The following is a 20,921-nucleotide window of genomic DNA, read 5'->3' as shown; positions in this document are numbered from 1 at the left end:
GAAACAGAGCTCTGCAGACATACGCCCTTTTTGCATGGGGTAGACTGCATAACTATTGACTGAATTATACTGAAGCAGAATCAACAAGTGACCTGGGAATGTTTTACAGGACAGAAAGAAGACACTGCAGCATCTCTGTCATACGTGGAAAGTTTTAAAAAGATGTTGATGGAAAGATAGAGCGAGGAGCACTGAAGCCTAGAAGGTCACAGAGGAAAGGTGGAGGCAAAGAGAGATCTGGCCAGGGCATTCATCACTCGTGGAGCCACACAGACTCCCTTTCATATACACAAATTACTTTCACTGTTTAAAAAAGAAGCATGAGCCGGGCGTGGTGGCGCACGCCTTTAATCCCAGCACTTGGGAGGCAGAGGCAGGCGGATTTCCGAGTTCGAGGCCAGCCTGGTCTACAAAGTGAGTTCCAGGACAGCCAGGGCTACACAGAGAAACCCTGTCTCGAAAAACCAAAAAAAAAAAAAAAAAAAAGAAGCATGAACCAAAGATGCATGAACACAATGCCCTCAAAACTTGTTTGCTGTTGATGAGGCTTTGTGTTGATTCCTCAAGGACCAAAATGGGCAAGTCTTTGAATAGTTTGCTATTTCCCCCCTTTCTTTCTTTTAACCTCTAATCTAGACCTTTCACACACTCTTAATTTCTTATCTGAAGGTCATTTCAAGAGATTTTTCACAAAAGGATTTGGGATTTGTCATAACAAATATGTGAGGTCTTGGTTAGGCTTGCCTCAAAGCTCCTAGTTCCCTCTTAACTCTAAGGCGCTGTTCATGGGCATAGACTTTCGATTTTTTCACTATGCTGTAGATGGAACTTTGGGCCTTTGCGGCTTTCTCGGGTTGTATACAGAGATGCTCTGTCTCGTCCTCTGGGGCTGCAGCAATGAGACAAAGTCAGAAAGATACTAGCAGGGAGTGGTCCACAACACATGGATTGTGGGGGCAGTTTGACAAGAATGCTTACCACTTAGTCATGTAAGGTGAGAATTAGTCTATAGCTAACTTGGAAGTAACGTGTGACCCCCACAAGCTGGCTGAAGTTCATTTCTCTGAAACGAGTAACAAGTTTCAACACCTTTTATTTCCAGAAATGTTGCTTCTAGACTTTCCTGAAGCCAGAATTGTTTTATAAAAAGTATCACAGAGTATTACATAGGATTTAAAAAAAAAGGGCATAGTATGCCTCCTAATATCTTAATCTCTTCACACAGCACATCAGTCAGGACCATAAATATGCTCACTGTGTCACTCAGCAGATGGCATCCGCATCTGAGAAATGGCTGGTTAGGTTTAACAGACTCTATGGTAAAAGACTTAAAATCAGCAAGGACTCAACTACACCACATTAAGTTTTCTTGAAAAGTGTTTACTTGAAACACTTAAAGAAAAATATAACTCATCTACATGTTTGAATTATCTAGAAGGAAAAACAAAACCACCATCGAGCTAAACAACAACAGCAAGACCTTGTGAAGTTGAAGGAGACACTGAAAAGTCTCAACGAGGTAATCCTTCGACTGGTCTCTAAAAGTCCAACAGAAACAGGGTGAGCTCAAGAATACAGATTTTCAAAAGCAGTTTTGAACTATGTCTTAGAAAACCAGAGCTTGGCGAAAGTTTTAAAAATATTAACGTAACACAATGTTTGTGAAGTTAGCCTCTGTTTTGGTGCACTTAAACTTTCCAGCATTTGTGATTTTAGTTTATCAAAATTGTCTTATAGAATAATAAAACTACACATATGTTTCCAATGCTTACGCTCACTGATAAAACCGAGAAAGACTGAAGGCAAACAGCCTTTGTCCTGTTCCTTCGTTCAAGAGGACACCTGAGCGTCAGCAGTATGAGCGTCTATCTAGCAAGCACAGAGAGAGCAGGCCATTCTTGCTTTATTTATTGCTTATTCCCTCAGGATTTATTTCTTACCACCAACATTGTGAGCCATGCCTTTCTGCTAATCAAGTTTAGCACGTCGAGGTAAAATACATGCAATGGTTCCTGGGAAAAGCGTATGCTAAACAATATGTGATCCATACTGTGTGTCCTTGCCGGGGGGGGGGGGTCTATTCCTTTGTCCTTCCTAGGACAAAGCATGTGACTCTGATAAGCCTGTTTAAAAGAAAAATAATAACACTACCAACCAAGCAGACACAGTATTCCAAACTCAAAGTGCAAAATCATTGAACCAAAGACGATGATGTTGAAAAATTCCAGTGGTTAGAAACAAATTCAAACTTCACTATGCAGGCAGGGAAGATATGCTGACAGACTCACCAGGGGCGTCACACTTGTAAAACTTACAAAGGCACAATTCTAGCCATTTTGACTGGATAGACTTTATAGACTCATGTCCCTACTATATTCAAAAGATAATACTGTTTTAGTACCAAAAACAAAGCATCAAAACAGAAAATGTGCCCCCACCTCTCCCTTCTTGGTAAAAGAGCAAGTTACAATGAGTCTGTGTGAGCATTGCCCACACACGTGCACGAGTGTCTGCTGTGCAAGTGTGCCCAGGGAGGGGGGTGGGGGTGGGGGCTCAGAATGTTGGCAGTCATGATTGCCACCACTAGTTTACTAATCAAAACATGGAAAGAAATATTATGTTAGGCAACATCTAATCTAAGCAGAGATGACTGGAGCGGAGGCACTGCCTTCGAGATTTGGTAGCCACTCCTTTGTATCACTCTGCCCCATCTTGGCCAACATTCTCTCCGTGTGGCTGGAGTGAAGAGGCTGCTCCACACGGGACACATCGAACTCCCGATGAACCGTAGTTCTGTCAGAGTGGACAAGAGGATGCAATTGATCTTCAAAAGCATCCTTCTCTGTCTCCACATCCTGGGAACATTTTTGTTGGTGCTGACTGGTGAGCTGCTGCCCAAGATGAGACTGGGGCAGCAGCTCTGTCATACCATTGCCACTGACGACGTCACCTTCAGGATGATGCAGCTCCTCCCATCCTATCTGCTTCTCAGTTTTTCTCCAGTGTTCAGAATTCAAATGATTCACTTCTGGAATGTCATTATCCCATTCAAGTTTTCTCTCTGGACTTAACGTTGGTCTGTTCAGATGCAGGGTTTGGAGGTTGACTGGCAAGGTCAAAGGAGGTGTTTCCCCAACCACATGACTTGGGTCTTCACCTGATTCTGCAGAAGCCATCTCTGCCGGCACCAAGGGCTCAGCAGAGGTGACCAGGAAGTCACCACTTTGTGTGGTTGGAGTCCCATTTGCTTTGTTTGGATCAGGGTGACTGTTCAGCAGTGCAAAGGCTCTGTAGACAGCCCTCAGGTAGTTAGTCCAGTCCTCCAGACTCAGTCTAGGGTTAGATCTGTACTCATCGATGTCGCTTGCACCAGATAACTCCTCCAGGCCTTGCCAGTTGGTGTCTGAAGTAACATTGGACTGACTAACCTTCCCATCCATCCCATAATTGTCCTCTGTGAGAAGAGAAACCAAGAGACCTCGTTAGTGCAACAAAACATTTTTGACTCAACCGGATGAGCCATGTAAATATTCTATAAATTGATTTGAAATGTAATAATGGAAAGTATTCTCTCCTAGAATTTGAATGTTGAGCGATCTTTATATACAAAGGTGACAGAAGGACAATGAAAATCAGAGAAAGGGGAGACTGGGGTCAGTTGGTGAAGTGTTGCACAGCATGCACAAAAGCCTGGGTTTCATGCCTAGAGCATGTAAAGCCAGCTACACACCTACTACACACTCAGTGGATTGAGGCAGGAGAATGAGAAACTCAGCACCACCTTTGACAACACAGAGCATAGTGTGATGTGGTAATAGGAGTGGCACTGTTCTGCCTTGTGCAGGGACAGCTTCTGCCTCGTGCAGGGAAAGCGTGCTCATTGGGCTCGCTCAGCTCCTCAGTGTGAGAACAGTCAGTCACAGGACAACGACATTTATACAAATCAGGTTCCAGGTAACAGATAGACTGCACGATATTTTAATATAATAGGCAAATTCTCAGTGGAGTATCTTTATTTTGTATTTCTTGGTACTCAGTACAAAAACAAATCTTAAGCGCTGCAAGTGAGCGGCTCAGGGATGTTTCTTCATATGCATGGTCCTGCATGGATGCATGCTCCTGGAAGCCACTGTGTGAACAGGTTTTACATGTGCACAGAGCACACCAGCTTTCTTTCTGACAGTACAACACTGGGCTCAGATGAAATTTAGAAAAGGGGACCCTAGATTAGTGAGATGAATTCTTCATAAAGCTAGGCAGCAAATTGATACTATACAAAAGCCACACCTTAGATGAAACCATAATAGAGATGTCTGTGATCTTCGGGTCACCTGTAAGCTGGAAAAAAGACCAGATTCGAGACCCTGGCAAAGTTGTGAACCCCACTTTGGTACCAGCCTTGGTGAAAATGTAGGGAAGAGAAGTGGAGACAAAGCTAAAGTTGATTTAAAGTGGGCTGGGAGGAAATGCCGCGCTGTGCCTGAGTCCCAGTGAGTCATGACCTTGACAGTGCAGGCGGGCACTGGGAGGGATTCAAGCTGGCAGGTGTTGGAGTGATGCTCCAGGGAGAAAGGAGACAAGAAAAGGAGAAGGACATGAGTGGGAGAGGAAGAGGGAAGTAAAAGGGAAGACATTTCAAGTCGATGGGAGGGCCCATGACTTCCCCCAAACCCTAGCCCTTAGTAATCCATTGGTAAGATTATACTATATTGAGTTATAACTAACAGGAAAGACACTCCTCCCCCAACCCAGAAATCTTGTAAACTCTCCAAATTAGTGAGATAAAAGCAAACTACTTCTACATAAAATCACTGTAAAAGAAAATACAAAACAAGAACTTTAAAAAAGTATTCCGGTGAAAATGTCCCCTCCCCTCCCCTCCAAATAGATCATGAACTGAGAGAACCCATAGAGCGGCCATGCTGGGTGACCAGGCATTGAGGGCGTGAAAGCATCTGCAGTAAGAAAATCAAGTTGGTAGCAAGAATCCCACAGCCAGCCAAGCTCTCCTTCAGGTCCCAAGGCTGTAGAAAAACAGTTTGAAACCACGGGAAAACAAGGGCAACTTTTTAAAGGAATGAAACCCTTATCTTCATGAAGAAGACAGCACAGAAGTCCGAATAAGCAAGGGTGTTTACTGGAGCATCATTGGAGCCGCTAAGAGACCTGGAGGACGAGCTATGTGCATGACAGGAGTGGACAGGGCAGGGGTTGCATTAACGTGGAGGTGGTCCAAGTCTGTTGTATTCTTAGACCTTTCCAGTTATGTAGAGATGACAAAGGCTGTTCTGAAGGACAACCAGGGAGGTAAAGAGTGCGGATGGTCACAGGGAAGATGTTCCCAGTGCAAGAAGGTTCTGTGCACAGCTGGCAGATGGACTGCAAGAGATCAAGGTGTCTCACGGATCTGGACAGAAATCTTGAGAATGAGCTTCTAGTCCTACACGTACATGGAATGTTCGAAAAATCAAAGGTTTGAGACAGAAAGCACTGTATATATAATCTCATAGCCAGGGAAAACTTTCTGCTTCTTAGGGCAGTCTCCCTCCTTTCCTCCCTCTCTCCCTCCCTCCTTCATTTCTTCTTTTATTTTTCAAAAAGGGAAGAAAACCCTGTATTTCAAGACAGGATTTCTCTGTGTCACGCTGGCTGTCCTAAAACTGGTTCTCTGCAGACCAGGCTGACCTCCAAACTCAAAGAGATTCGCCTGCCTCTGCTTCTGGAGAGCTGGGATTAAAGGCTTGCACCACACCATTCAGCTGCTAGTTCACAGTTTCAATGGATACCTTGTATCAAGTAGACACAGCCTGGTGCATAGCATACTCAGAGTCTTCATTCCACAGGGAACTGGCTTGAGAAGTTAGTGCTTCTGCTGTGTGAGGCAATGAAAGAAGAAAGACCTGAAGAACTCCTTATACACTGTCACCTCAAGCACGGGAGGCGAACAGAGGGTCCTCACTGGGTGGCTTTCAAGCTATATAAAGAAGAGCGAGCAGGGAAGATGTTGGGGCAACTGTGCAATTAATTCCTCAGGTCACCGAGTCTTCTCTTCATCTGCCTTCCAGATGCAAATGCTTAATAACTGCTCAGGAAGCAACTTGCTGAAGGTGATCTGGCAGGGATAGAAAACTGAAACAGAGCCCTTTCCACCAAAAAAGTTATTAAAAACCACTTGGTAAGGGAGCATCTGGTCCATATGGTTTCTCGGGAAGATGCTGCCCACCTACAGTCCCGATGCTCTCCAGACTGTTCTAGGAAACAGAAAGGAAGAGGAAATATGTGTGAAGAAAGTTTAACAGAATAGAGTAAGGCAGAACACTGGCTCCCTTCACCCTCAGAGATGTCCACATCGAAATCTGCAGAAGCTGTGGGCATCGCTTTAGGAGGCAAAAGGGATCTTGCAAGTGTGGTCAAGTCATGTGTCTCAATAGCGCAATGTTCAGGTGAAGCCAGGATAATCAATGGGGTCCTTTGGGAAGGAGATGGAGGTGGAGAGGCAGGGTAGCTAGAGCAGGAGATATGACCCTGGAATGTACAGGAGAGAGATGGAGGGAGAGAGAGGAAGAATAGACACTTATGCTGCTGGCTTCAAAGACGAGACAGCAAACAAGGAATAGATGTCACTTAAACCACAAAGGTCTCTGAAGCCCTGAATGAATGCAAATCTATAGATACCCTAATCTGAGGCCAGGAAGAGTCATTTTAGACCTCTTGTCTCTAGAAACTTAAGTGAGTAATTGCATGTTGTTTGGAGATGTGCAGCAAACTGCTACAAAACTCTATTTGAAGAGTCGTACTGGCACCAGCAGTAGGAAGACTATAGGCAGATACTGCTCGTAAATGTAAGTCCCTTATAATTACTAGTGAAAAGAATTCCATGTTCTACTAGAAAACCATGCAAAGTGACCCAAAAGAATTTAGTCTGGGAATAAAAGGGTTTCTTGATGGGGTTTGGTCTGTTGCCATGTATTGAATTGTTAAATTCTGTATCCCAAGATCTAGTTGTCCCAAGACAAGCGAATTTCCATGTATGCCAGCTTTTTTTTTTTTTTTTTTTTTTTTTTTTGTGCAAACCTTGATCCTGAATTTAAAAACTATTGGCTAAATAAAAATGGGTACAGCCAATTACTGGAGGGATTAGAGGTAGTCAGTTACCTGGCTGGGGGTCTCAGGTAGGGATGGCGAGGAAGGAAAAAGGGAGGAGAGAGAGAAGGGGCTCAGGGGAGGAGAAGATGTGAACCAGCAACGTGTGCCCAGTGAAATGTCCTCCCAGGACACCAGACTGCTGGCACAAAAATAACCCAGGAGGATTCAAACAGCAAGGATTTGGGGTAAACAGCTGTAGAAGTAGCCAGTCCAGCAGTTAGAAAAATAGATTAGGGGTAAACTCCAGTAGTTGCCAAAGCCAAATAAATAAACCATAGTCTGAGTCTCCTTGTTTTGTAAACCAGACGAGGATAAGTTTAAATAAAAATTTCCACATTATCTTATTTTTAAGCAGATCTATTAGTATAATGTAACTTATTAATATCTACAGAGAAAAATTATCTGAGCATCCTATAGATGTAGTTTGGCAACTTCAGTTCTCACAATGGCAACAGCACTAGCAAAGATGGTTACTTCCTTAGCACGAAGATGCTCCACATAACTTGGTTTCAGAGTTTATCTCTCTCCCAATGTGATACACTAAAAGCACCTTGTTAGGATCAAGGACAAAGTGAAATCACACTGGAAGAATTAGTCCACTCCGGAGACATTTTCACATCGGAAAAGGATGGACCTGATACATAGACAGCTTTGTAGCTATTATGTACGTTTCAAGTTCAGATCTTCTGTCCGCTTTCCAGATCTCTCAAAAAACAAAACAAAACAAAACAAAACAAAACAAAACAAAACAAAACAAAACAAAACACTGGTACCCAGAATTGGCTGCTTCTGCATGTTGGGTGGCAAAAATATAAGATGACACTGGACATATTTCAGGGCATCAAGCAATGGGATATTCAAGAACAATGGGGAACTTCCAAGAATCACATCATAGAAATCTTAAAGGGGCACTAGTGACCAATTCAGGGCTATTTTGGCCATAACAATAGTGATAGAGGAAAAAGGAAAAGCTTTGCTCTATCCCCATACAAATGGCTGCATAGGTGAGGAGGGCAGCCAGCTCTTCATGGTAGAACATGACTTCAGAAACACAAGAGAAATGGTGGAGCTGGGAAAACATCCATCTGCAGCCATCACATTAATAATGAGGAACTGAAGGCTGGAGTGGAGCTGAGCAAGAAAGTCCTCACTCCAACACCAGATCAAACAAGCACAATGAGTGATCAGCAAAATATCACAACTGCCAGCCACACCTGGTTGGCTGACTGCATTATTGAGCAGACTAGGAACTGTATAGTGGGCTAGCCTAGCAAACAACACATTAGCTACAATGCAAGGATCCAGAGACGGTATCCCAAAGCACAGACAGCACTGGGTTTTTTTTGTTTGTTTGTTTTGGTTTGGTTTTGGTTTTTTGAGACATGGTTTCTCTGTGTAGCCCTGGCTGTCCTGGAGCTCATTTTGTAGACCAGGCTGGCCTCGAACTCAGAAATCCGCCTGCCTCTGCCTCCCAAGTGCTGGGATTAAAGGCGTGTACCACCATGCTCGGCTGACAGCACTGTTTTTATAATAGACCTGTTCCAAATAGACAGCTCCTGTCTTGTTGTGAGAACTCAGGACGATCATCAAGTCGAGAGGCAACTGGCTTCATAATGTCATGACCAACAGTGGAAAGTTAAGAAACTGTTCCAGTAGAGATGACACCCAAGAAAGGTGACAATTTATATGATTCTGGATTGAATCCTGGACCAGAAACAAACACTATAAACATGACGTTATTGGAACATTTGGCAACATGTGGCCTATGAATGTGGGTTAGATAACGGCACTGGCTGATATTGATGGCCTGATTTTAGGTAGTGTGAAACAGTCAGTGCAAGAATTTTCTTGGGAAGCACAGAGTAAAACACTTCTACACAAAGGGATACGATGACTGCAAATGACTCAGAACTGAAGAAGAAGCTGTGTTGTATGAGAAAGAGGCAATGAGAGGTAAGACGCAAACAGGGTGAAATGTCTTGGAGCTATCCCAATAGGCTTTCTATAAATGCCAAATTATATGAAGACAGAACATAGTTACTAGATATTAGGGCAGTGATGTATCCTGGTTGATGGGGTTCTGGCCTAGCAGATACAGGAGCCCCAGGTTCAGTCTCCAGCATCATATAAACACGGTGTGGTAGAGTGTGCCCATAATCTTAGCACTTAGAGGAAGAAATAGGAAGACTGATGAGAAATGCAAGGTTGTCTTCTGGGATCACTAATTGATGAGTTCAAGGTGAGCTTGGGCTAGGGCTGCTAATCATCCAGGCCTGGCCTCTGACACTTCTCAGCGCCCAAAACCAGACTTTTCTATTGGGCTATTTATTTGGAGAGCAAACACGTGGCTGGCTTTGTTATGAAAAGCAAATCTCTAGAATAAATGGAAAGGATTTCAAGTTACAGATAAGTCTCACCTCACCCTGGAAACAAGAAGGCCATGAAACTGTGAAGAGGATTTCCAAAATACACCTTGGTTTCAAGCCGAGTCACAATCTGAATGACATTTGTAAAATATATTGGTTTATGTTTAAGATTGAAGGCCACACACTGTTCCCTCTCAGAGACTGCTTCATTTTTGCAAGTTGCTTTGCATCCTGTATTCTGTTTACTAACAAATGCTGTCACTCCCTGAACCTTGTTACACAGCAAGCACGAACACAGCAAGACTGGAATTAGAACTTTGGCAGCCTGGCATTACCATGGAGATGAACAACTATGCCACCAACAACCATCTTCACCAATAGCTATTGCTCTGGGGGAAGAGGCATCAAAAACCCAGTGTGGACGGAGGCTCGTGGCCTAGAGGATTCAGTGAACAGGACCAGGCAGCCGACCTGCACTATAGAGCTGCCATGGGCTGCTCAGAAGCCCCGGACACACTGGGCTCTTAGCCACGTTGCCAAGACCTCTTCTTGGACATCACAGCACGGCAGCACAAGTGATGTTCATGTACAAAGGGAAACAGAAATGCCAGCCAGAACTGTGATCCTTCTTCACATGGCATCACAGTCAGAGTTTATGCCTTTGACACAGGATTGTTGGCATCACAAGGCACCCTGATCATACCTCTCACCTCCTCCACCAACCTCCCGGGCCAGCGGGTCACATGCTTTAGAAGCAGCTCATTGCTTCAGAGATGCTAAATGGCATCAGGCAAGGTGGCAGAGAGACAGAAAACAAAGCCAGGATACTGGGGCCATTTTCCTGTCATTCCTCCATCCTCCATCTGCCCCTATACCATGCCATGTTCTTTTCCTTCTTTTGCTTCTCTGAGAAGGTATCAGTGTGGATAGTGCCAAACAATTCACACTGTTTTGATAGGAAGTGGCAGCTTAAGTGAGCTCGTTGACTGGAGTCTAACACACCAAAGCATCAATGTCCCTTTGGCACCGACAGTGAGGACAGCACCCCCACCCCCACCCCCACCTTCAAACTGACACATTTCAGATAAATTCTCTGAAGCTGAAGCTCAGGGTAGGAAAACAGCAGTGGGCAATCAGTGGACAAGCTTCCAGGTGTATGACCTTCTTCATGTGGGAGAGAAGGATGAGGGCTCTTAAGGGGTAAGGCTATCATGATGAGGGCTATGTATGAAGTTTCATGTGTTCACTCTGTTCCGGTGTATTCTGGGAACTTCCGGTCTGACCCGGAACACCCTGGCACCTTCTCTCTGTCCCTCTCACCCTTGTGAGCCCTCCTTATGAAAATTGCTTTTGCCACCAAAACTGACTAATGACTGTTCACATGGAAATTCTTTGTTCCCTCTGACTTAGGCCTCATAGTGCGTGCTATCAAAATTTTCCTTAGTCCTCTTTAAAAGTATTATTTTTCTTAGATGGAAATAATATTCTTAGATGTAAAAAAAAAAACCCCACTTAGTCCCATGCAGCCTCTCTGCCCAACTTTGTAAACAAAATGAAGCAAAATCCCTGCTGCCCCAGAGGCCACTCCCCCTTTCTGGTCATGCATTCCTTGCTTTAAAGCGGCAAGCAAACAGGCATGCGCATGCGCAGGAGAGAGTCCATGCTCAGAGGCATCTCGTGGGGGTCGATGCGTTGATTGACAGCAGAATGAAGGGCCAGGAGCAGGGACTCGGTGGGAAGGAGGGCACTGTTAGAACACACATGCACCACGACCTATGCTCTGTGCAAGATGGTAAGAAACAGAAACTAGTTGAAATGATGGATCATGCAATTATGGGAAAGAAGCTGCTGAAAATTTAAAAAACGTGTGAATACCTGTGCGGGTCATAGTTTCCTCCTTCTTTAGCTCCTGACATAGGAAAATACAAGAGGAATTAGTTAGCTTTAGAACTCATAGAACTTTCACTATGCAGTTTCCACGAATACATCTAAATCCTAGAAAGAAACAGACTGTGTTAAATACAGGCAGCATTGAAATCCATCGGAGATGGTCTTATTTATTAGTCTCAGAAGGATTGAGTTCTGAGAATAAAAAGGTTTAAGGTAAAAAACAAAACATGGAAAAAGAAAAAAAATGGATTACAATGAGAAAGCAGAGAGAGAGAGAGAGAGAGAGAGAGATTCCAGAAGTTCATGTAATTCTGAGTAAGTCTTTAAAGTGCACAGCACAGCAATAAGGTGGCCTGACCTGGCCTGCCACTTGCCCATTGAGGTTCCTGTCAGAGTGTCACAGTGAAGTTGTTAAGTCATCTCCGATGAGGTAAGGAGCCATATTCTTTTGGGGACTGAGAGCGTTGTGTAATATTTCTAGGGCCTCTACTAGTTTGCAGTAGATCCCAGGTCTACACAAGGTGGTATTCTCCCACCCCCTTCATCTCTGGTTTTCTTTCTTTGATTTCTGAGAAAGGTCAGTATAAAAGCAGGATATTTCCAAAGCTTTAAGCTGAACAGAGTAAGCAGCCAAAAATACCACTTTGCAGGCATGCTTCTTGCCTGACTAATTTCCCTAGGTGTTAATGGGGAATCGAGGTAAGATTCTCATGGGCCTCTCTTGAAGGATACCCACTGCTTAATATGGGATCCTACAGAGGTGGGAATGACCAGCAAGTAGGTTGATCTTTTTGGGAGAAGAACCTCACTTCTCCCTTCAAGGCTATGATCCCCCATGAATTCTACGCTTCAACACTCGGTCCCCACTTGGATAGGCAATCTGGGGAGGTATTGAACCCTTGGGATGTCACTGGGGATAGGCTCCGAGCATTTACAGTCTCACCTCACTTTCTGTTTTCTGTCATTTGCTTGCGGTTGAGTTTCCTGCTCCAACCAGCTTGCCTACCATTTGCTATCATGTTCCCCTATAATGATGGGCTCTTACCCCCTTGGAACTGTGAATGAAAACAAACTCTTTTTTCCATAACAAAAGGGCTGTTGGTTTGATTGCTGGGGATGCTGGCTCTACACAGGACCCGCAGAGCACAGGTTGAGACTTGAATGTACTAAATGTTGTGTTTTTCCATCTGGATGGGGAAAAGCGGTTCATTGGTTAAGAGTGTATCCTGGTTGGTTAAGTGCTCCTCCAGGGGACAGGAGTTTGCTTTCTTGTGTCATATCTGGTGGCTTGCAGTTGCCTGTAACTCCAGCTCTAGGAGATGATGACACTCTATCTGGGCCTCTTTTAGCACAGCACTCATGTGCACAAACTCAGATACAGACACAGACCTGTGCACATAATTAAGACCAGAGTGGGGGCAGGGGCAGGGTTCTTGCATCTGTGTCAGGCATTGTGACTTATACCTATAGTCTTAGCATCTGAGAGATTGGCCACACTATGCACAGTAAGAAGTGTCACAAAAGGTATGGGGCTCCTGGAAACTGCTTTTCAATGCCAGTGACTTCGGCTTATCATCCTGTAGGAATGTCAGAGCCATCTCCAGTTCTTTTTCTTTCTCCTTTTCTGTGAATTGCTGACATTTACACTTCTATAGAAATGTACAGACGACAACTTTTTTCCTTAGCAAGGCACAGGTTGAACAAATAGTTCAAAGAACCACATCTATATAAGCCCAAGGAGAAAGATTCAGGCACACATAGCAGAATAGGGTCAGAACATCTACCCACAGCCAATTCAGACTCCAAGTTAATGAGCTTCCTAAATATTTTCTATTTTCAAATGGGCTATAGTGGCAAAAAAGATAGATGTCCCTTGTCTTGGGCAGGTATGCAGGTGAAGGTGGAGGGGACAGATGATGGCAGGCAGAAGCAGGATACCATGTGTCTAACACATAACTGTAAGAAGAGCTTCTGCTGTCCTCAGGACTGTTCAGGGCAATGACAAGGACTCATCAAAGCCTCAACCTAACGTTCTCATAGAAGCTTCTGTCAAAACCCAAGACTTTCTGATAGAATACACAGACACATGAAAGGAAACCCTTACTCAGTAATTTTAGTTCCCTGTGACTGCACCTAGAGGGAGAGACTTAGAGATCAAATTATGTTTGGATCTGTTTACAGAGTTTCTCATAAACATATAGTTCAAGTACCCTAAACTATACACTTATAAATGGAAATGTTTCAAATGGAGAAATAGTGATAATACAAAGACTTTTCTAAATGGAAGTAACGTATTTTCTTACCAATGTCCAGGCTCTTGGGTCTTGGGTTGCACTGTTTATACCCTTGGCAGCTTCGGAGCTCCATCAGCTGTATGTGTAGCTGATTTAAGATGCTCCGTTCTACTGTGTGTACTGTATTTGTGAGCTGTAGATAAAGAAGACAGGACAATGGACTGCAGCACCTGTCTGGTTATCTTGTTCCCAACCACCCTCATCAAATGAAAACATATTGTCTTACCTGATAAGGATCCGTATTCATGTCAAAATATTCCAGAAAGCCAGTAGCAAACTCACAAAACAGGAAATTGTGCGTCTCGTTGACTGTACGCAAACACCAGTAGGTATTGTTGTTAGAACTTGTGCATGCACAGAAAGATCCCACTGTTGGAGAAGAGCGAAGAACAGCACAAAGGAAAGAATGAGAAGGCCTCATAAACTGGCTATGTCAAGATTTCTCTACAAGCTTCATGGTTTCTGTCTTCTAAGTGCTGAGATTGGCTGTCAATGACAAGTACATCCTTTCCGTCACACAAGCTGGCTGTGAAATCTGAGAATGCAAGGGGTCATAGAGGCTGAAGAGCAAGGTCAAGTGTTAGGCCACTAAGTAAGTTACCCTCCCTAACTCTTGATGGTAGTGTCCTCCAAAACTGGGCAAGTGCCTGGAGTATCGGGAGAAGAGTACTAGAGATTCTATTTGTGGTTATTTTTATCCTTTCTGGAAGAGGAAAACATAGTTGTTTCATAAAGCAACAGAATTAGTGCCTTTGCTTTGTCTCAGAGCCACACAGCCAGTGTCACAACCACACATGGAGGGACAGTCTTAGATAAGGGTGGAGCCCAGCTTGATGGAGTTGAAGAAAATGTCATTTGTAATTACAGATGACCCTCTCCAGCACTGTTCTTGTATACAAGAGCATGCATGTATGTATGCATGTGTGTACAGCTTTTTCTATTCTCACCTCAGTTCTCAGATAATGACTCTGAGACTTAATATTTATTAATAAATGACTAGCCATAGCTTGGGCTTGTTTCCTGACTAGCTCATAACTTATATAGCCCGTTTATTTATTTATTTATTTATTTATTTATTTATTTATTTATTTATTTTTTATGTGTGCCATATGGCTGGTTACGTCCCCTCAGTTTCAGGGACTTCTTAGAGTCAGGGTGACAAATCTTCCCACTTGATGATCTCCCAGCACTCCTCTCTCTATCTGGATGCTCACACTCTAACCCTGCCTCAGCTTGATGGACATCAGCTTGTTATGGACGGATGCTGCTTCTACACACTACACAAGAGAGTCTATGCTCGTGTGTGTAGGTGCACATGTGTATGCATTAGAGTACAGAGAGCAACTTTGGGTGACAGTTACCTTGATTTTTGAAACAGGATCTCTCTTTAGTCTGGAACTCCCTAAAGCAGTCTACACTGGCTGGCTACAAGCCCAGTGGAGCTGCCTGTTTCGATCTCCCCAGCAATGACATTGCAACCTTGTTTACCTAGCCTAGCATTTTATATGGGTCCTGGGATGAATTCAGGTCTTAATGTTTACATGGCAAACACTTTACTGGTTGAATTTCCCCAAGACCTCTCTACTGTATTTTAATGTGCAGTGAGATTTGACTGTCAATATCTTTTGCATATAGGCTCCCTCGCTAGCTTTTAGAAAGTATTTAAGAAACATCAAATTTTAAAACAACCCATTTGCTCTTTTTGTTAAAATGTATGTGTGTGTGTGTGTGTGTGTGTGTGTGTGGTGGTAATGGTGGGGCTTCATAATGTACTTTTTAGCAAATATTTCTTTTTTTTTTTTCACTGTTTTTTTTTTTATTACATATTTTCCTCAATTACATTTCCAATGCTATCCCAAAAGTCCCCCATACCGCCCCCCCACTTCCCTACCCTCCCATTCCCATTCTTTTGGCCCTGGCATTCCCCTATATTGGGGCATATAAAGTTTGCAAGTCCAATGGGCCTCTCTTTCCAGTGATGGCCGACTAGGCCATCTTTCGATACATATGCAGCTAGAGACAAGAGCTCCGGGGTACTGGTTAGTTCATCATGTTGTTCCAACTATAGGGTTGCAGATCCCTTTAGCTCCTTGGGTACTTTCTCTAGCTTCTCCATTGGGAGCCCTGTGATACATCCAATAGCTGACTGTGAGCATCCACTCCTGTGTTTGCTAGGCCCCTGCATAGTCTCACAAGAGACAGCTATCTTTGGGTCCTTTCAGCAAAATCTTTAGCAAATATTTCTTAAAACATTTAGGATATGCACAGGAAATGGGATGTACTTCTGATGTAAGATGTTTGTATATCTTACCTCATTTAGTTCTCAAAGGACTGTTAGACACATTATTGTTCCCATAGCCACGTGTAGATTGGAAACCTAAGGACCAGCATCATGCAGCTGACAACAGGCAGCAGGGGAGTCTGGCTGGAAGCTGGTGCTAGCTCTGAGACTACTGCCTTTGGTCATGTTAGAATCACTAAATATGGCCCCCAAGCTAAAGAGGGTCGATCGATCTTTCAAAAGTGAAGAAGGGATTACATTTTCAAATATGTTAATAGACTAGATTTTTTTTAGAGCAGTTAAAAGCTGAAGGGAAGGTGAATTCTGCTCCATAACCCACCACTAAGAGCTGCAACCTCCCCCGTGCCGATGCCCCTCAACAGGGCTTACTTGTTTTAGCTGGTGAATGTACACACTACTCTTGCTGCTGCCCAGCATATGGGCTTGGAGCATGGAGCCCAGGATTGCCTCAGATCCTCCTGAGTGCCAGGAGAGTCTGGACAATGACACGTGTCAGCCATGATGGCATACAGATAAACATCCCCTGTGGTCTGTGTTCTGCATATTCCCCTTTCCTCCAGTCCAGAAACACTTTTACAAAAGACTGTCTGGGAAATGGAGAATATTTTCATTTGTTTCATTTTTTTTCCATAGAAAGTGCTCTCAGTACATCATTCATAATTTATATTCTTTCTATGAGAACATTAGTTCATACCTAGATATTAAAATCCAGGCAACCAAATGCTTTTAACTTATGCAGAAATTTACCAAATCAATAATTTAAATGGGTTTTGAACTTGTTTCATAAACTATATGAGTATAATAACTTCTGGTGGTTCTGCACAAATAATTGATAAATCTCAAGGATGTTAGAAATTTAACAGTGTAATTTCAATAAATGACTGTTTAGATAATGAAGGTATTAAAAATTGAAGATCATCATTGCCTCAGCATACAAATGATGCAACTCATTGAATCAACATCTGACCAAGTCTTTCATGTAGCCATTCCATTCTTACAGCAGAAGAAAAGCATGCTTTGGTGCCTGGCATTACACGCACTGGGACTGAGATCTATAAAAAGGAACCACACGTTTGTGACCTCCAAAGGTTAAAATGAAAAGGACTCTTAAGATGGTTTTACTGTTATCAGTTATATTAAGTTTTTTTTTATAATACACAGGCCAAGTTAGTGTAATAGTATGAGCAACATAATTAAATATTAGCAGTGTGTTCATTTGTGTAACTTGTGGGCATATAATAAAAAACATTTTAAACAGGTTGAAGAGATCTTTAGCAGTTAAAACACTTGTAATGAAACCCAAAGGACAGAAGTTCAGATCCCAGCATCCATGTAAAAAAAGTGGGTACCACTTAAATGCTCTAACTGCAGTTCCACATACCCAGTACCATCTTCTGGCTCCATATACACCTGTGTGCATTCCTAGAGACAGACACATAGAGCAAGCAACAGAAACGTGCAGACACATAGACACAGACACACACGCATACACACACACACACAAATATAATTTAAAGTTTTTAATTGAGAAGGAGAAACGGCAGAACAGGGCTAGAGCATACCATGTGGGTCTTTCCTAGATATGCTAGTGTGTTGCTTTCATAAGAGGAAACAAGACGACATTAGGAGGTCATTGTGACTCTGAAGGATGGTTTGCAGACAAGAGGAAAGGATGTGGGAGACCATACAGGAGGTTTGGCGGTGCCTGGGGCATTGGCTGAGGCAGGAACTGTAGCAGCCGACCTCCTAACACAGGCAAGCTATAATTCATCCTCCCTTGTTCTTCAAGGGGCTTTCCAGTCCCTGGTGCATCACATTGGTTCCTTCTGCATGACATCGCCACCAACTTCATCCCTACCTCACAACCCCTGCTCACAACCTCACTTTGCTGGGATGCTGACCTCTTCCATTTGGATGATGTTCCTACAGCTCTTTAGGTTCCAGCTTAATTGTCATCTTTTAAAGGGGCTACAGTTTGGCTATGAGAGTCCCTCAAGGTCCTGCAGCACTGTCACTGGGAAGCATCAAACCTCTCTGAGCTTGAACCTACTGGGTCTTACATCACTGACATGTAAGCTTGATGAGGTCTCTCTCTCTCTCTCTCTCTCTCTCTCTCTCTCTCTCTCTCTCTCTCTCTCTCTCACACACACACACACACACACACACACACACACACACACCCCTTCCTTATCTCTAAAGAGTCCCCGTGGAAAGTTTAACTGTTTCTTTCATTCCATAGCCACAAAGCGTAAGTATCTTCCATAGTTCATTGCTTGCTTGCTTTTCTCCCTTCTCACTAGAATTAAAGTGCAATAAGGACAGACCCCCTCCTCTCCGAAATCTGGAAGGTCTCACTGATTTCCAAAACTCCATTTCAGGAGCCACATTAAAAGCTCTGTGCTATGACTACGCCTCACTTGGCCTCACTGTGATTGTGAACGCACATGTAAACACAGACCCAACTCTGAAGCAGTAAGACTGAGAGGCACAGGCTGCCTAGGACTGGCCTGTCATGTCTGAATGATCTGGGAGAGCGCCACAGGCTAGTTTGATAAGCTACCTGGCTCCCTCAGCTGACCCTCACAAGGCTGGAGTTTTATCTGTGCTCCTGGTAAACCTTCAGTTGGGATGTGTGCCCCATCAGAGGCGAGGGCATACACATGTCCCCACTGCCAAGGGGACATTGTGCAGAGACAAGAGAAAGCAAATGTACTCTATTCAAAATGGCACAACTAGTCCCTACCCTGTACTGTGCAAAACAAAACAGAGTACTTGTGTGGACCCCAGGGTCTTCCACCAAAGGGGACCAGGATAAGGAGGGTGTGGGCTCTGGGTTTACCAGATGGATCCTTACTGTGTTTTTATTTGTGTGAAGATACATGCATTAGAATTAAAGCAAAAGATGGACCTGGGGGAAAGAGTTGATGAAGGGGAGGAGGTGGGGGAGAGAGGGGAACCTGTAGTCAGGATATGAGACAAGAAGAATTTTAAAAGACAAAAAGACAATTAAAGCAGAAAGCAATCTATTTGGAACAAAAGTGCCCAGGCATTTATTGCTACGGACCTAACAGGTTTATGGGCAGAATGGGCCTGAGGAAGCCTCTGTGTGAAACCTCAAGGAGAGACTCGGTATCTTTAAACAAAAATACCAGCATTTCTAGGAGTAAAAGCTAGTATACCAATAATCCTAGTGTGAGGGAGGCTGAGGCAAGAGGACTGCAAAGAGGAAGCCAGCCTGGGTTATATAGTTCTAGGAAGCCAGCCTGGGTTATATAGTTCTAGGAAGCCAGCCTGGGTTATACAGTTCTAGGCTAGCTTCTAGGATACACACAGAGACCATATCTTTTAAGATCAGAACAAAGGACTGGAGAGATAGCTTAGCGGTTAAGAGCACTGACTGCTCTTCTAGCCATCCTGAGTTCAATTTCCAGCAACCACATGGTGGCTCACAACCATTTATAAAGGGATCTGAGGCCCTCTTTTGGTGTGTCTTAACACAGCTACAGTATGCTCATATATATAAAATAAGTAAATTTTTAAAAAATCAAGCAAAAATTAAAAAAAAAACAAACATAACAACAAAACAAAACAAAGAAACAAACAAAGACTCCAAAGTTTCTAAAGACAAGTAATTTTTCTTTTTTTTTCTAGCAAAATGATTTGGGCACACAATGTGACCTTTTCCATTTGGACGCCCTGGATTGACTTTTACCTGTGTGGTTCTCAGCCTACATTAGAACAATAGGAGGCGCTCTCTGCACTCCATGGGATGTACCCCTGGGAGACTTACAGTTCCAGAATGGGGCAGTCTGCCAGTGGTTGTTGTCATGGGTGAAGCAGGTAAGGCCAGGCAGGCTACACTCCTCTCCCTTCCTCTGCCGTTTCTTCTCCTTCCTCTCCTTCTTCCTCCTCCGATGCTCCTTGAAGAGCTGAAGTTTGCTATCCACCTCCTGGGCAGCAGCCTCCCTGGACGACCAGAAAGTACTTTATAAAAAGTGGGGTTGTTGTTCTAAGCCTTGCACAGACACATGAGCTCGGGTGACCTCTGCTTTCACAGAGGGCTTCAAATATAGCCAGTACCATGGAGGTAAACTCGCTCAGGACAGTTCTCTAGATCTGCATTGAATCTGACGATCACTTGTTCTTAAGCATCGACAGGAAGAAAGGTTGGCACGAGTCAGTGCATCTTGCCAGCCACAAGCTTTGAACAAATGATGTGATCTCCTGATGGCTCAGTACATATCAGGCGGCCACGGAGTCAGTGACTGATTAGTTGGCTTGCAATGGGATTCAAATATCCTTTGGCAAATTATACATGATAACATTTTAAAATAAAGATTTTTTGTTTCTTTAAAATATTTACTTTTTGAGAATTCCATTTGTGTGTACAGTGAGATATGATCATAGCCAACCTGCATGCCCCTTCACACTCCATCCCCACCCTGCATGTCCCCTTCACACCTCACCCCCACCCCTGCATGCCTCCTTCCCACCCCACCCCACTCCTGCATGCCCCCTTCACACCCCACCCCCACCCCCTGCATGCCCCCTTCATACCTCACTCCCACCCCTGCATGCCCCCTTCACAACCCACCCCTGCATGTCCCCTTCACACCCTACCCCCACCCTGCATGCCTCTTTGCACCCCACCCCCACCTCTGCATGCCCCCTTCACACCCTACCCCCACCCTGCATGCCTCTTTGCACCCCACCTCCCACCCCTGATCTTTCTCTGCACATCCTCATGTCTTTTATTCTCTGTAATAACCCACTGAGTCTAGTGCTGCAGCATGGACGCTTACCAGTGGTCCAGCCCTAAGAGGAATGATGCTCCCTCCTCCCACAGCTACCAACTGCAGTAACTTCTTGGTCAGGGCTGGTCCTCTTGAGCTCTGTCTTATGCCCGTAATCACTACTGCTATG

The 20,921-nt window shown here is 44.0% G+C and overlaps 1 protein-coding gene across 1 annotated transcript in view; it reads right to left on the bottom strand.

The window, feature by feature from the left end:
- Positions 1 to 1,105: 1,105 nt before the first annotated feature.
- Sulf1 (sulfatase 1) overlaps positions 1,106 to 20,921 on the bottom strand; it is a 165,647-nt gene continuing 145,831 nt past the window's right edge. Inside the window, exons 18-21 of the mRNA XM_085835667.1 lie at positions 19,789 to 19,964; positions 13,923 to 14,065; positions 13,706 to 13,829; positions 1,106 to 3,454 (exon numbers count right to left, since the gene is read on the bottom strand). Coding sequence (XP_085691793.1) covers positions 2,637 to 3,454; positions 13,706 to 13,829; positions 13,923 to 14,065; positions 19,789 to 19,964 — 1,261 coding nt within the window. The 3' untranslated portion in view covers positions 1,106 to 2,636. The remainder of the gene's footprint in view (positions 3,455 to 13,705; positions 13,830 to 13,922; positions 14,066 to 19,788; positions 19,965 to 20,921) is intronic.

Source organism: Mus caroli, unplaced genomic scaffold (assembly GCF_978045245.1).
Source record: "Mus caroli unplaced genomic scaffold, Mus_caroli_1 scaffold_1, whole genome shotgun sequence".
NCBI classification, from domain to species: domain Eukaryota; kingdom Metazoa; phylum Chordata; class Mammalia; order Rodentia; family Muridae; genus Mus; species Mus caroli.
This window is presented reverse-complemented; position numbering and strand designations above follow the sequence as displayed.